This window comes from Musca autumnalis, unplaced genomic scaffold (assembly GCF_047663935.1).
Source record: "Musca autumnalis isolate F117 unplaced genomic scaffold, ASM4766393v1 scaffold_3, whole genome shotgun sequence".
Taxonomy (NCBI): Eukaryota; Metazoa; Arthropoda; class Insecta; order Diptera; family Muscidae; genus Musca; species Musca autumnalis.
The window spans coordinates 248,863,270-248,880,475 of NW_027411866.1; the positions used below are offsets into that span (position 1 = coordinate 248,863,270).

Below are 17,206 nucleotides of genomic sequence, written 5' to 3' on the forward strand. Positions count from 1 at the left end.
TTTTGGTTTCAATTTATTTGATAGGACAGGAATATTTATACGCAAATTTCTAGACATCAAAAGTTGTGCTGGAGACGGTAAGTTATTTTTCTCAGTGTTGCGATAATGCAATAATGCTAAATATGGATCAGTTTTTGATTCTTTACATTTTCTTAAAATGTTCTTTACAATTTTAACTGAACTTTCAGCCTGACCATTTGATTTTGCATGATATGGGCTTGTGACAATATGTTCTACATCCCATTCATTTAAAAAGTTTTTAAATTTTAAAGATTGGAATGGTGGACCCCCATCTGACACTAACGATATGGGAATACCATGACGAGCAAAAATAAATTTTAAATGTATTATGACATTATCAGCCGTAGAATCATTATTTAAAAATCCAATCTCAATAAATTTTGAATAATAATACGTGACTATCAAATACATTTTATTATCAAAATACATTAGATCAACACCTACTTGTTGAAAAGGAAATTTTGTTATTTCATAGTTTTTTAAAGGCTCTTTTGTGTTTGACGGTCTAAATTCTGCACATACTAAGCATTGATCAATCATATTTTTTATATCAACAGACATGTTGGGCCAATACAAAATTTCTCTTGCCATGTTTAAACATTTATTAATACCTAAATGACCTTTATGTATCTTTTCTAACATTTCTGAACGCATAGAAGATGGTACTATTAATTTTGTTCCTTTAAAGACTATCTCATTTAATACATGTATTTCACCTTGAAAATTCCATAAAGATTTTAAAGCGTTTGGGACCTTGTCTTTACTACTTGGCCATCCATTAAGGTAATAACTTTTTAAAATTTGCAAATTCGCATCAGAATTTGTAGCTTTAGCCAATTTCTCTAAATATGGTTTGCTGTCTGCAAGACTTGAATATATTGCATTTACATGACATTTTAAATCAGACTCATAATGAGGAATATAATTTTCTTTTAATGCTGCTCTTGACAATGTGTCTGCAATATACATTTCTTTTCCTGGTACATATACGACTTCTAAATCATAGGCTTGTAAAGCTAGCATCATACGCTGTAATCTAGCCGGGACTTCATGTAATGGTTTCTTGAATAAATAAACTAAAGGTTTGTGATCAGTATGAACTATTACCTTTCTACCATATACATACTGATGGAATTTATCACATCCAAATTGGATTGCAAATAGCTCCTTTTCAATTTGAGCATAACGCTCCTGAGACATAGTTAGTGTTCTTGAACTATAAGCAATAGGTCTATTATTTTGCATTAAAACTGCTCCTGTCGCAGACTTCGACGAATCAACAGACAATACTAATGGTAATTTTTCATCATAGTGACACAAAACTGGAGCATTAGATATTGCTGTAATTAAATTTTGATATGCTTGTTTGCAATTTTCATCCCATAGCCACTCAACATTATTTTTCAATAAATTTCTCAAAACTTTTGTTTTTTCAGACATATTTTCAATAAATGGACCTAAAAAGTTTACCATGCCTAGAAATCTTTGCAAATCACCTTTATTTTTTGGGACAGGCATTTCCTTTATTGCTTTGACTTTCTCATCATCAACTTTGACACCTTCTTGACTAAAAACATATCCTAGAAATCTTACTTCTTTCAGTGAAAATTTACATTTATTCTTATTAAGTTTTAAATTTATTTCTCTTGCTCTCTCTAGTACTTTTGCTAATCGTTTATTATGAATTTCCTCTGTTTCACCATACACCAAAATATCATCGACAAATATTAAAACTCCTTCTAAATCTCCCAAAAGATCTCTCATGACTCTATAAAATATTTCAGTTGCAGCATTTATACCAAAAGGAAGTCTTAAATATTGATATCTACCAAATGGAGTTTGAAAAGTACATAAATCAGAACTTTTTTCATCTAGCTTGAGACACCAAAAACCTGAATACGCATCTAGATGTGAAAAACAAGACGCTCCTTTTAACTTTGACCTGATATCATCTATATTTTGTAATTGGTAATGTTCTCTCATTATGTATTTATTTAAATTTCTGGGATCAAGACATACCCTCAAATCACCTGACTTTTTAACTGTTACGACAATAGAATTAACCCAAGACGTCGGTTTTGTGACTCTTTGTATTACTTGCATTTTTTCCATTCTATCTAGTTCGTCTTTCAAATCATTTAACAAGGCAAATGGAACCTTTCTCGGCGGATCAATACATGGAACTGCATTATCTGATAATTTTAGCGTACATACAGGAGGAAGACACCCAAGACCATTAAATACGTCATTATATTGATTGACAATTTGTTTGAAATTATTTTCTCTTAATACAAAGACTCTTTTAATAATACCAATTTTTGTACAAGTTGGCAACCCTAAGACTGTTGGACACTGAATATCTGTTATGACAAAAGGAATTGATCTACTTTCACCTTTAATTTCACAAATTATGTCACTCTGACCAATTACTGGTATGCTCTTTCCACTAAAACCTGATAATTGCACATTTGATTTGCATAGAGCACTTTTAATATTTAAGTTTTCAAACGTTTCTAAAGACATGACGTTAATATCTGCACCAGTATCAAGAATACAATTTATATCTTTGTTATTGACAGTAATCAATAGTTGCCACGACTCTTTGGAATATGGCTTGTTTTGGTTTAATGTGCCAATGAAAAATTGTTTGTCCTCTTCACTATTGTTTTGATTTGACTCTAAATGTCTAATATTTTTATTTTTAAAACAAAATTTAGCATAATGACCATATACATTACATAACCTGCACTTAGCTGACATTGCTGGGCATTTAAATCTGTGCCTTTGACCGCATCTTCCACAGCTGTTATTGTTGTTGTCTTTATACTGTTCGTTTTGATGGTGATGCTGCTGACGATATTGTTGCTGCTGAGAACTACTGCTGCTACCCCTTTTTCTGGCTCTGCTGTTGTTTCTGCCACTACCTCTGCTTTGACGAGTAATATGCATGACGTTTTCATTTGTTGTTGTAGAACTCTCTTCTCTCATAATTGTCTCTGCATTCTGTTGGGCTATGATGACTGTTTTTGCAATTTCAACGGTTCTTTGTAACGGTGGATTTGTTTCTTGCAAAAGACGCTGACGAATATGAGACATGTTCGAATTCATGTTGGCTATAAAAACATCTCTAACCAACGATTCTCTCAATTCACCAAATTCACAGTTTGTACTTAAATTTTCCAAATCCGTAACAAAATCACTTATGTTTTCACCTGACTTCTGCTTTCGCACGAAAAATTTGTGTCTAATCATGGTTAGATTCTTTGTCGGCTCAAAATATGTGTCAAATTTGGATTTCACTTCAGACATTGTAGCCTTTTCCATATCAAGATTTAATGCATTAAAAATTTCCATACTGCGACTACCCATCGAATGCAATAGAATAGCATTTTTTCTTTTTTCAGACTCTTTGTCAAGTCCTGTGGCCAATAAATATAATTCAAATTGTTGCCACCACTTTTTCCATTCTGCGGCACTTTCATTATCCAAATTTGTGGATGAGAATAATTTTGGCAACGACGAAGAAAAATTTGCACTCGGCTTAACTACGTTTTCAGTCATTTTATTTTTGTTTGTTGCTTGACTTTTTTTTTAACTTTTTATTTGACTGCTTGCTTTAGACAACACTCACTCCTGACACCATGTTGTGTTTTTATACAATGAAAGACAAAGTTGTAATTAACTTAGAAAGTGTTTATTATTTCAGTCTTTACACTCTGAGTTGAGAATAGACAATGACAAGCGTATACTTATAACTAGTGATCTATAATTCTAGATACTTAACTATTAGTAAGGATACCGATTACTCATATTGATAGTGGTGACACTTGATAGTGATGATACATTTATGTAACTAATATATGTAACACAGACAAGGAGACAGCCTTTCGTGTGACCTATTCAACATTTTGCTGGAAAAGGTAATACGAGATGCAAATGTAAAAAGAAATGGCACAATTTACACCAATAGCCACATGTTACTTGCCTATGCTGATGACATAGACATTATGGGACGATCAGTAAAGGAAGTAACTGATTCCTTTAGAAAGGTCGAAGCAGAATCTGCGAAAGTGGGTCTGGCGGTAAACGGTAGTATTAGTATTAGACCACGCATAGTCTTGGACATTACATGCAAATTTTGGACTTTTGTACTGGAAGTCTGTGAATGATTGGGCCTAAGTATGGAAACATATTGGGTCACATATCTCCGGATGTATTGCCTGCCCCAGAAAAAACTGTACTCCTGCTGTAAAAACAACAACAACAACCCATCTTTCAAAATTTCAACACCAACTGGGAAAGGGGGACTAAACTTCATTTAAACGGTGAGCCGACATAGTCGATCATGAAACTTGATCTTATTTGTGAGTTATCGTTATCTTTAGAAATCGTACCCTTATATCAGAAACATTTTATCCTTGTAAACAGGACCACAGGGGCTAACTGCGAAAAAAATTCAAAACTACCCTTGAACAGCCCTATATCTGTCAAGTTCTGGGCTATTTGTCAGATATAGTCCATTTGTTTGGACTAAAATCCGCCATTCCTTTTGACAGTTATAGTGTCCACCAGTCATTTTGGGATTTTATTGCGTTTTTTGCATAATTATTTCCTCAAGTATGGACTTACCCACGAAAATAAGCACATGGATGCAATCAGGACCACAAGAACTTTCTTCGTGGAATTATTCTAACCGATGCGAGCAACAGCCTTTAGATTGCACTGAAGTGAAAATTTTCTTTATTATTGTGAGGAATTCACACATCGGGGTCCTGCGATGAAGAACTTCTTCGAACTTTGTACGTTTGGAAGACATATTGCGATTTGCAAAGATTCGGCCATACCGAATATTTTGACCGTGCTCATCAATTATTTAGTTGGTGGTTTCAGATCCAGGAAATATGGAGTTGCCTATGAAATATTTAATTTGCTTTCACAAAATTTTGTATGATTCCTTTTGGTCAAAAATTGCGTCCTTTAGATGAATTTCGAGAAAATTTGTCTTTGGCTCCATACAAATTACTATCGAAAACAAATTGAAGGGTACGGATTAACATCAACCGATGGCAATAAAATTGCATAGTTAAGGTTTGGGTCACCCAAATATCCATTTTCTGGAAGGTATCGCCCAATTCTAGAACCTTTTAAGTTTTTTTTCTGATACGGAACAAGAGCATTTAGAAAGAGTGGTGAGCCAGCCCTTCTACCCTACCCTATGTACTCATAAGACTATAATAACGTTTTCATTTCAACTGTTTTGTAATCTCGGTATTTTTTGTATAAATCAATGCCAAATTGCTATATGTTCCTAACATTATATAAAGCTCTCTTAGCTAATTTCATTCCAGATTTACATGAATAACAAATTTTCACGCGATTAGCAATTAAGGTGCTGTAAAAAATTCCATAGTAATGCGCATACATTAGGCGTCCGACCACCACTTTGTAAATAAATTACTAAAAACATTGTATAAATATTTATTATTCATTACAGGAAGCCAAATATAAACATAAATTGATTTTTATCGAGAATACATTTGTACAAACAAAACAGTGTGAGTGTATTAGGGTGGTTCATTGAGTAACAAATTAAATTGTAATATGTTTTGTGGAAGATAGGTCGTAAATATTATAGCAGCAGTTTGCAAAATTGCTGAATATATAAACGTGGCCGAATATCGATGAGTGCAGGCTGATTCAATTTTTAGCTTCTAGATATGGGAACCTCCAAGTCCTAAGAGCGGTCAAACACATTTAAAAAAGAGGTTCTCAATGTCGAAGTACTCAGAAAATAGGGACTAGCATTTTGAAACCTCACATTTAATTCATTACATTCCTAGATCTACAGACAAAGCTATGAAACACCTAAAAATCCCTTTTATTAAAATGTAATCTGACTTCATTAAAATACCTCCTTAGCTCCCTTAATATTTCCACAAAAATTTAATACAGCTTAAATTTTCGCACATTCCCTCTGCATTGTGAATATAAATTGTATGTGTGTGTGTTTGCCGTTTGTACAAATAAATACTCGAATAATACAATTAAATTACACCATTTCACATTTCACAGTAATAGCCCTCAGGTGTTTGTACAACAACAGCGACAACAACAACAACTCAACGGGTCGGTCACAAAACAAATTATTTAAATTTAGGCGTTAAAACAAAAAACAACAAAAAAACGCACATAAAATAATGGCAACAACTTGAAAAATTACATAAAAAACAACAACAAATTTGGAGGATGTGGTTAAATAAAGAACAAAAAATTACCGGTCTGGAAAAACTGCAAAAAATATCATAAAAATGGAAATGGAAATACCTACAGAAGCGGTGATACCTATAAACAGAGAGCGAAGGGGACGACCACAGCATTAAAGCCTACATAACCACCAATGCTACAGGCGCCCCCACCTCCAATGGCATCATACGGCATTAATATTTATTTTTTTCCTGGAATTTATTTGGCCTATAAACACTGAGCTGGCTCCTACTGCCACACATAGTAAAACGCGCAGTACTCATTCATACTTTGGACGGGCAAATCATTTCACTGCTGAAAGGTATTGGTGTTTCCCGGCTTTTAGCAACCGGAGTGAAGTGAGTGTTCACACTTCACTGTGGAATTCATTTGTAGTGATATTTTTTCTACTTCAATTGTTGTGCTTTATATAGTTTTTTTTTATTTTGCTTTTGTTGCTTGCCTTTTTCCCAGCTCCTGGCTTTCCAAGTCTCTTTTTGGCCGCTTTGTAGTTTGCGGTATTGTCATGTTACTTTTTGTGTAACACTTGCGAAATAAAAAAGGACACTAAATTGTCCTTGATTGTTTTGTATACTTCACGCTTATTGTTGCTGAAGTTGATTATGTAAATTAAATCCCAAGGAAATGCAAATGATGAAGTGTGACATTGTAAACTGAATATTTCTTAGCCAAAACGAAAATAAAGAGGAAAATAGTTTTTCTTTGTTTTGCATTTACATTGTAAATGATAATGGTGATCAGAATGCAGTGAACTTGAAAAAAGAAATCGTAAGGTCGAATTGTGTCTCAAATGAAATTACAGTTGACAAACATTACGACAAAAAACTTGAATGTTTTATAAGTCCAGATTTATATTAGGCAATTGTCTGTTTGATGGAGAGATAGGTGAGTCATGTGATGACTCTTTACCTTTCCACACTGGACATTCACATCAAAATGTCAGAAAGGGACATTTTTCTTAGAAATCGATTCCTATTATCCAATCACCTAAGTAACATGTTACAAAGCAGTAGTTGATTGTACTGTCAGATATGTATATTAGGGTGGACGATTGGTATGGAATTAGTTAGAAAAAACTATTTTCCATGGCCAAAAATTAAGTTTTCTTTTTTATGTGTTTGCCTTTAACAACCAAACCATTGAGATTTTCGATCCAATCCTAAGACAAAATTTGTAGCCTAGACCATAGTTAAGAGCACTCTAGTACATCGCAAAAACATTGGAACGCCCTTTCACCCATTTTTGGCGTTGTGAAAGTGCAAATGTTGGTAATTATCAATATTTTCACGATCAATATTTGCGATTGCCATACTTCGAGGTGACGATTGATTTTTGGGTATAAAAAGTTTCTTGTTGAAGAAGTTATTGAAAAATAACTTCGGTGGAGAATATCCACAAAAAAGAAACAAGGGAACTGATGAGATCCAGTGGCGTGGATCGAAACTAGTCTTCCTTGCCTTACCCCTTGGCGAACAATGCCAAACTTTTTCCACTAATAAACTACGAGTAGTTGTTTTAAAATAATAAAACAACAACAATGGGATTAAGCCAGGCTATTTTGAAAAAACAAAATTGTATTAGCTATCCCAATTAAAAACGACGCCAACGACTTACTTAGTTGGCCCATTACATCCATAGACCGAACTAAGAAAAGATCTCCATTCTTATGATATGGCCTAGCCAACGCAATCGTTGCATCTCTATACGTTTAACTATATTCATGTCTTTGTATAGCTTATATAGCTCGTGGTTCATACGACGTCGATATTCACCGTCAACGCAAATCGGCCCGTAGATCTTTCGAAGAAATTTCCTTTCAAACACACCAAGCACTGCCTTATCTGCTTGTGCAAGTACCCATGCTTCGGAGCCATACATTAGCCCAGGTAGTATCAGCGTTTTGTAGAGTGTTATTTTTGTTTGACGAGATGTGGCTTTGTTTTTAAACTGCTTACTTAAACCAAAGTAGCATCTGTTGGCCAATATAATTCGTCTTCTTATTTCACAACTGATGTTGTTTGTTGTGTTTATGGCAGTGCCGAGGTAGACGAAGTCTTCAACTACCTCAAAATTGTAGATACCAACATCAACAGTTGGTCCGAGCTCTATGGACGCTTTGCGCGTCGACACCATCAATTTGGTCTTTTCGCCGTTTACCGCCAGACCCACTTTCGCATTGGAATACCTTTGATCGGAGGGGACTGTCGAATGCTGCTTTATAATCGACAAAAAGGTGATATGTGTCGATCTGCATCTGGTAAGCCATCGGCTCCTGCTGCTTTATTATTCTTCAGCCGGTTGATTGCTGTTTCTACCTCATCTTGGCCGGGCGGTATACATTCTATACCATCTTCCGGGATTGGATCTGTGGTATCATCATCTGTGCTACTATTGGATACCAGCAGATTGGAGAAATTTTCCTTCCATATCCTGAGCACGCTATCTGTATCTGTTACCAGATTACCTTGCTGGATGTGCCTGTACCAAAGCCGTCTGTTTGATGTTTCACTCTTTGGTAGAATTTTCGGACTTCGTTCAGGCTCCAGTACATCTCGACTTTTTCACACTCCCGCTTTTCCATTTCTCTATTTTTCTTGCGGAAAATATGTTTATCTTCTCTCCTTTTCTCCCGATATCTCTCTCGTGCGCTACGCGTTGCTACTGATTTTTCTCTTCGGTAGCAGCACGACACTCCTGGTCATATCATGAATTCCTTTGTGGAGGTCATTGGAATCCAAGTATGGATTTTGCGGCTGTTTGCATGGAGTGGGCAATATTTTGCCATTGTGTTGTTATGTTATTGGGACAAGGAGTGCTCGCGTTAAGCAATTGGGCTAGTTGAGTGGAATATGCTGTGGCTATCTGTTGCGTTTGCAGCCTATCGATGACCAACTTCCGCGTTGTGTCTGTTCGTGCTTTATTTGCAACGTTTAGACGTACCTTTGCTGCAACAAGGTAGTGGTCCGAATCAATGTTTGCGGGTCGGAACGATCGTACATCCAACACGCTGTATGAATGTCCTCCATCTATCACAACATGATCAATTTGATTATTTGTTCTTTGATCTGGAGACAACCAGGTGCCCTTATGAATATCGAGATGATTAAATCTGGTATTGCTAACTACCATGTTTTTTGCAGCTGCAAAGTCTATCAGCCTCATACCATTGTCAGATATTTTACTGTGGATACTGAATTTCCCGACTGTTTGGCCAAAGATATTCTCCTTTCCAATTTTGGCATTCAAATCGCCTAGAATAATTTTAATGTCATGGGCAGGGCAACGGTCATATGTTTCTTCTAAGCGCTCGTAAAATATATCTTTGGTCTGTTCGTCCTTTTCTTCAGTGGGAGCATGAGCGCAAATAAAGCTGATGTTGAAGAATTTAGCTTTTATTCGAATTGCAGCAAGTCTTTCATTCACTGGGGTGAAGCTTGATACCAGATGTTTAAGCCTCCGACTAACTACGAATCCGCTACCAAACTCATGCTTTACGTCATGGCAGCTATAATACAGTGCGTCACCTTTAGGTGTTGTTGTGACGCCTTTCCCAATCCATCGTATTTCCTGTATGGCAGTAATATCGGCCTTGTACTTTTCAATGCGAAGACTGCTCCTTCTCTACAAGGAGTGCGAACATTCCAGGTGCAGATTCGCAAATCATGGTCCTTAAAACGTTTGCGGGGTGTGTCAACTTTAGAGGGGTTTGTTTTTCTTTTCTTTCGTTTTTTCATATTAGGCTGTTTTTTCTAGGGGAGGGTTACTAACCCAAACCCAAGTTTTTAACGTTCTTATGGGTGAACGCGCGGCACATGTTAGCTCACTACCATTAATGGGTGTTAAAGGCACTTCCAAAGGTGACACCACGGGGAAGTCAGTATCCACTTGAGATGAAGGAGGGACCAAGATAAATCCTGGGTTTTGCCATGTTAAAACCGGTCAGGACCGTTCCTTGGTATCTTCCATCCCCAAGTCACCCTTCTTTGATGTAATCTCTCTAAATTTATGTTTTGTGGGACAGTTTTGAACAATCACAGATAAAGTCCGAGTTTAATCCTCAAACGTGTTTTTCATTTTTAGAAATTCCTGGCGATTAGATAAGATTTACAGATTTTGTGTATTCTGAGATCTATAGTAAAATTGTATCATGAACAAATTGTAGAATATTTGGATTTGATATGATCACATTTTAAAGGAGTTTTTGAAAGATTTTCGAAAAAAGGACAATAAAGACCCGTTTGATGAACCGCATGAAGGTTAAAACTTTCAACAAAAATATTCCCCTTATCCTCCTCAGTAAAGTTGCCAAAGACACTATATACCTTAAATGCGAGGGTTCCAGGATATCTTAACTCGAACATTTCGAAAAAAACTATAAATGGGGGGAACTTGCCCCGCCTACTTTGGTTACTTTCCGACGTAAACTTTAAAACGCTGATACACGTGTATCATATTTTTAGCTCCACTTTCATCATGTACTCGGCTTTTCCCATCATTTTGAAAAAAATTGAATTTTGTTGAAGTTGGAAATTGCCACTGGACATTCATTTGAATGAAGGGCACACATGGAATATTAAATAGAAGTTATCATCTGAAACGAATGTACGATGGCACATAAAAATTCCCTGGAAACTTTAGATCGATTCTTGAAGGATTTAAGAAGCAATTCACGATTCGATTTCAGACAAACACTTCCAGTTACACTCTTTCAGCAGATGAAATAAGTGCAGGCCTGAAGTCATCAGCTTTTTGGCGGTATGTTAAAATTGCATATCGGCACCAACATTTCTGAAGATTCTTTTTAGAAAAATATAATTAACTTAAAAAAGGTAACATAAAACTGTTTCAAGGGCCAGCAACGCGGACCGGGTCGGCTAGTACATAAATAAATTTTTATAGTTTAATAGTTTTTAAATACTATTTAAGTACCTTTTTTTCTGTTGGATACATGTCTACATCATCCAATCGTATTGCTCTTTTATCGATATTCCGTCAACTCTCAGCTCAACTTATAAAAGTGCCGCAATATTTCTCTTTGTTTTTACCTTTCAATTTCAAAGAATTTATGGTTTCAATATTAAGATTATATTCACTTCCGGATGCCATCATTGTTGGTCGTGCAAATTTTTTAATATAAACCAAATTTCATACAATATCTAAACTAATTAATGTTCTAAATGTTCTTAACAATTGTAATACTTCTAATTTGGTTAACCATTTGTTTGACATTATTAAAGCAAACAAATTTTCAAATCCTTCGAATGTCATTATCCTCGTCAGATTCGACTGAAAACATTACTTCATTATTGATTAATTTATCATCTATCCATCCATTCTGGTTATTGGCTTTTAAGTCAAACCAAGGCCGTTATTGTTTGGCTAATTTGTTATTGTTATTCGGTAATTATTTATACAAATGGCCAAACAAATAATAAACTTTTAGCATTATCAATAAACCGTCTTCCCCTCCTCTATCGCCCACAAATAGTAGCCATTGTCTATCTAATAAACTGTGCCAAAATGGGCTCTTTTGATTTCCTTTTTAAGTTTTTGGTCGTCACCGGGAGATGGAGATAAATGGAAGATTTGACAAAGTAAACACAATTAATACCCATCACTGTCGTATTTGAAGGCTATTAGACAGGAATAGGCAAAGTTTATCAGCACCCAGCCCCACCACCTTTCTTTGGAAATATTAATTTAAATATTTCGCATAAGACAGAATCAATCAAATCATTATTCATACATTGGACAATAGACAAATTTTCTTCTTTGTCATCTTCCTCCCTCATGGTTTTGACATCAGAGATATAGGCCCAAGTTATTGTTTGGCAACAAAAGAAATCCAATCCATACCCCAAAGATATCTGTCAATGTGAATAAAATCAAATATTTATTAATGATTTAATGAAAGTTGAAAAATTGATGCCTTGCTATAAAAAGAGGATAAAGGGGAGTACAGAAAATGGACAAAAAATTCACATTCAATTCTCATAGGAAAACTTCAATTCAGCCTGGCTGAATAAGGTTTTCTTTAGGAAAACTGTTATTCAGCCTGGCTGAATAAGGTTTTCTTTAGGAAAACTGTTATTCAGCCTGGCTGAATAAGGTTTTCTTTAGGAAAACTGTTATTCAGCCTGGCTGAATAAGGTTTTCTTTAGGAAAACTGTTATTCAGCCTGGCTGAATAAGGTTTTCTTTAGGAAAACTGTTATTCAGCCTGGCTGAATAAGGTTTTCTTTAGGAAAACTGTTATTCAGCCTGGCTGAATAAGGTTTTCTTTAGGAAAACTGTTATTCAGCCTGGCTGAATAAGGTTTTCTTTAGGAAAACTGTTATTCAGCCTGGCTGAATAAGGTTTTCTTTAGGAAAACTGTTATTCAGCCTGGCTGAATAAGGTTTTCTTTAGGAAAACTGTTATTCAGCCTGGCTGAATAAGGTTTTCTTTAGGAAAACTGTTATTCAGCCTGGCTGAATAAGGTTTTCTTTAGGAAAACTTCAATTCAGCCTGGCTGAATAAGGTTTTCCATAGGAAAACTTCAATTCAGCCTGGCTGAATAAGGTTTTCTTTAGGAAAACTTTAATTCAGTCTGGCTGAATAAGGTTTTCTTTAGGAAAACTTTAATTCAGCCTGGCTGAATAAGGTTTTCTTTAGGAAAACTCTAATTCAGCCTGGCTGAATAAGGTTTTCTTTAGGAAAACTTTAATTCAGCCTGGTAAAATGAGGTTTTCTTTAGGAAAACTGTTATTCAGCCTGGCTGAATAGGGTATTCTTTAGGAAAACTGTTATTCAGCCTGGCTGAATAAGGTTTTCGTTAGGAAAACTGTTATTCAGCCTGGCTGAATAAAGTTTTAGGTAGGAAAGCTTTAATTCAGCCAGGCTGAATAGGGTCTTCTTTTGGAAGACTTCTATTCAGCCTGGCTGAATAGGGTTTTCTTTTGGAAGACTTCTATTCAGCCTGGCTGAATAGGGTTTTCTTTAGGAAAACTGTTATTCAGCCTGGCTGAATAGGGTTTTCTTTAGGAAAACTGTTATTCAGCCTGGCTGAATAGGGTTTTCTTTAGGAAAACTGTTATTCAGCCTGGCTGAATAGGGTTTTCTTTAGGAAAACTGTTATTCAGCCTGGCTGAATAGGGTTTTCTTTAGGAAAACTGTTATTCAGCCTGGCTGAATAGGGTTTTCTTTAGGAAAACTGTTATTCAGCCTGGCTGAATAGGGTTTTCTTTAGGAAAACTGTTATTCAGCCTGGCTGAATAGGGTTTTCTTTAGGAAAACTGTTATTCAGCCTGGCTGAATAGGGTTTTCTTTAGGAAAACTGTTATTCAGCCTGGCTGAATAGGGTTTTCTTTAGGAAAACTGTTATTCAGCCTGGCTGAATAGGGTTTTCTTTAGGAAAACTGTTATCCAGCCTGGCTGAATAAGGTTTTCTTTAGGAAAACTGTTATTCAGCCTGGCTGAATAAGGTTTAAGTTAGGAAAGCTTTAATTCAGCTAGGCTGAATAGAGTCTTCTTTTGGAAAACTGTTATTCAGCCTGGTTGAATAGGGTTTTCTTTAGGAAAACTGTTACTCAGCCTGGCTGAATAGGGTTTTCTTTAGGAAAACTGTTATTCAGCCTGGCTGAATAGGGTTTTCTTTAGGAAAACTGTTATTCAGCCTGGCTGAATAGGGTATTCGTTAGGAAAACTGTTATTCAGCCTGGCTGAATAAGGTTTTCTTTAGGAAAACTTTAATTCAGCCTGGCTGAATAAGGTTTCTTTAGGAAAACTTTAATTCATCCTGGCTGAATAAGGTTTCTTTAGGAAAACTTTAATTCAGCCTGGCTGAATAAGGTTTTTTTAAGGAAAACTTCTATTCAGCCAGGCTGAATAAGGTTTTTTAAGGAAAACTTCTATTCAGCCAGGCTGAATAAGGGTTTCTTTAGGAAAACTTTAATTCAAGTTTTCTTTAGGAAAACTGTTATTCAGCCTGGCTGAAAGAGGTTTTCTTTAGGAAAACTGTTATTCATCCTGGCTGAATAGGGTTTTCTTTAGGAAAACTGTTATACAGCCTGGCTGAATAAGGTTTTCTCTAGGAAAATTGTTATTCAGCCTGGCTGAATAAGGTTTTCTTTAGGAAAACTGTTATTCAGCCTGGCTGAATAAGGTTTTCTTTAGGAAAACTGTTATTCAGCCTGGCTGAATAAGGTTTTCTTTAGGAAAACTGTTATTCAGCCTGGCTGAATAAGGTTTTCTTTAGGAAAACTGTTATTCAGCCTGGCTGAATAAGGTTTTCTTTAGGAAAACTGTTATTCAGCCTGGCTGAATAAGGTTTTCCTTAGGAAAACTTTAGTTCAGCCTGGCTGAATAAGGTTTTCTTTAGGAAAACTTTAATTCAGCCTGGCTGAATAAGGTTTTCTTTAGGAAAACTGTTATTTAAGGGGGGCTGAATAAGATTTTCTTTAGGAAAACTGTTATTCAGCCTGGCTGAATAAGGTTTTCTTTAGGAAAACTGTTATTCAGCCTGGCTGAATAAGGTTTTCTTTAGGAAAATTGTTATTCAGCCTGGCTGAATAAGGTTTTCTTTAGGAAAACTGTTATTCAGCCTGGGCGAATACGGGTTTCTATAGGATAACTTTCATTCAGCCTTTCTGAATTAGCGTTTTGAATGATTTTATGCCATTTTATTAATATCTTAAGTTTACAGGTTTATTATTTCTTATGTTAACCCCTTCTCCCATGGGTATGAAGCTGTGTTAATTAATGTGTGACAGTTTATGTTTTCAAAAAAAAAAAACAATATCAAATTAATGATCATACGTTTTATGGCAATTAAATTCAATCGTTACCAGCATAAAATTTAATTTTTTATTGCCATCATTTGTTGAACATCAGCATTTCAGTCATTTATTTTCATTTCGATTTTAACTTCCGTTGGTTTGGTACACCGCCAAACCTTCCACAACCATTCGGGTCATGCTGCTGGTGGTGGCTGGCTGGTGATGATGTTGATTTTGTCGCCGCCGCTTTATAGGCCACCACTTGTTTTCATGTGAAATGACGATAACAACATAAATTACATCTTAAATGTTTGTAATAAAAATTCAAACAAATTTATTGCCAACAATCAGACAAACAACCAGACGGATAGATAGAATAGAACCGACGGACGGACCGATGGATAGAATAATCTTTAATCTTTTATTTATGACTTTTATTTTATGAGCAAATTTTATTTTTATTTTTCTGCTGAATATGCCAATCCAAGCCCTACTAATTCGTGGTGTTGTTTTCGTCTCTTTACAGGCAGCACATCGAATCCCGATGCAAAACGTCTGTACGACGATCTCCTTAGTAACTACAATAAATTGGTACGACCCGTGGTCAATGTAACGGACGCTCTAACGGTACGCATTAAACTGAAATTATCACAGCTGATTGATGTCAATCTGAAGAATCAAATCATGACAACGAATTTGTGGGTGGAACAGTCCTGGTATGACTACAAACTGCAGTGGGAACCCAAAGAATATGGCGGCGTTGAAATGTTACATGTACCCAGTGATCATATATGGCGACCGGATATTGTCCTCTACAACAAGTAAGTTAAACATTCCTTTTTGCTTCTTTTCTATTACTTCATCCAGATTGTTTGTCCAGACCACCACCACCACTTATTTGTTCATTCATTTCATGACTCCTAAAAGTTTTCCAATTATTGTGGGAACAACAAATAACAACAACGCCAACAACCACTAACCGACTAACTTGTTCCCTTTTTTCATGTTCTTCTCTTATTTGATGCTGTTTCCTTCCTTCCACCCTACTTCTGTGAACGATGCCGTCTTCTCCCAGTGCTGATGGTAATTTCGAAGTAACTTTGGCCACCAAGGCAACACTCAACTACACGGGACGTGTTGAGTGGCGACCACCTGCTATATACAAAAGTTCATGTGAAATTGATGTCGAATATTTCCCCTTCGATGAACAAACTTGTGTCATGAAATTTGGCAGTTGGACATATGATGGATTCCAGGTGAGTTCTATTGCTTTATATTGCGCACAATGACCCTCTAGAAACTTAAACTCAGCATTTACACTATGTGGGGTTTTCACGGGGACAGTGGTTTCAAACAAAAAAAAAATAGTTGTTCTTATAAAAATTAATAATTCAGGCTTCCTATAGAAAACTTAAGCCAGGCTGAATAGAAGTTTTCTTAACTAAAACCCTATTCAGCCAGGCTGAATAGAGGTTTTCCAAACAAAACCCTATTCAGCCAGGCTGAATAGAGGTTTTCCAAACTAAAACCCTATTCAGCCAGGCTGAATAGAGGTTTTCCAAACTAAAACCCTATTCAGCCAGGCTGAATAGAGGTTTTCCTAACTAAAACCCTATTCAGCCAGGCTGAATAGAGGTTTTCCTAACTAAAACCCTATTCAGCCTGGCTGAATAGAAGTTTTCCTAACGGAAACCCTATTCAGCCAGGCCCAATAGAAGTTTTCCCAACGAAAATCCTATTCAGCCAGGCTGAATAGAAGTTTTCCCAACGAAAATCCTATTCAGCCAGGCTGAATATAAGTTTTTCTAACGAAAACCCTATTCAGCCAGGCTGAATAGAAGTTTTCCTAACCGAAACCCTATTCAGCCAGGCTGAATAGAAGTTTTCCTAACGGAAACCCTATTCAGCCAGGCTGAATAGAAGTTTTCCTAACGGAAACCATATTTAGCCAGGCTGAATAGAAGTTTTCCTAACGGAAACCATATTTAGCCAGGCTGAATAGAAGTTTTCCTAACGGAAACCCTATTCAGCCAGGCTGAATAGAAGTTTTCCTAACGGAAACCCTATTCAGCCAGGCTGAATAGAAGTTTTCCTAACGGAAACCCTATTCAGCCAGGCTGAATAGAAGTTTTCCTAACGGAAACCCTATTCAGCCAGGCTGAATAG

General features: G+C 36.0%; 1 protein-coding gene across 1 annotated transcript in view; it reads left to right on the top strand.

Moving 5' to 3' along the window:
• Positions 1-17,206, top strand: part of nAChRalpha3 (nicotinic Acetylcholine Receptor alpha3) — a 548,368-nt gene that overhangs the window by 426,064 nt on the left and 105,098 nt on the right. The window contains exons 4-5 of the mRNA XM_073977740.1: positions 15,567-15,861; positions 16,116-16,296. Of these exons, the coding sequence (XP_073833841.1) occupies positions 15,567-15,861; positions 16,116-16,296 (476 nt within the window). The remainder of the gene's footprint in view (positions 1-15,566; positions 15,862-16,115; positions 16,297-17,206) is intronic.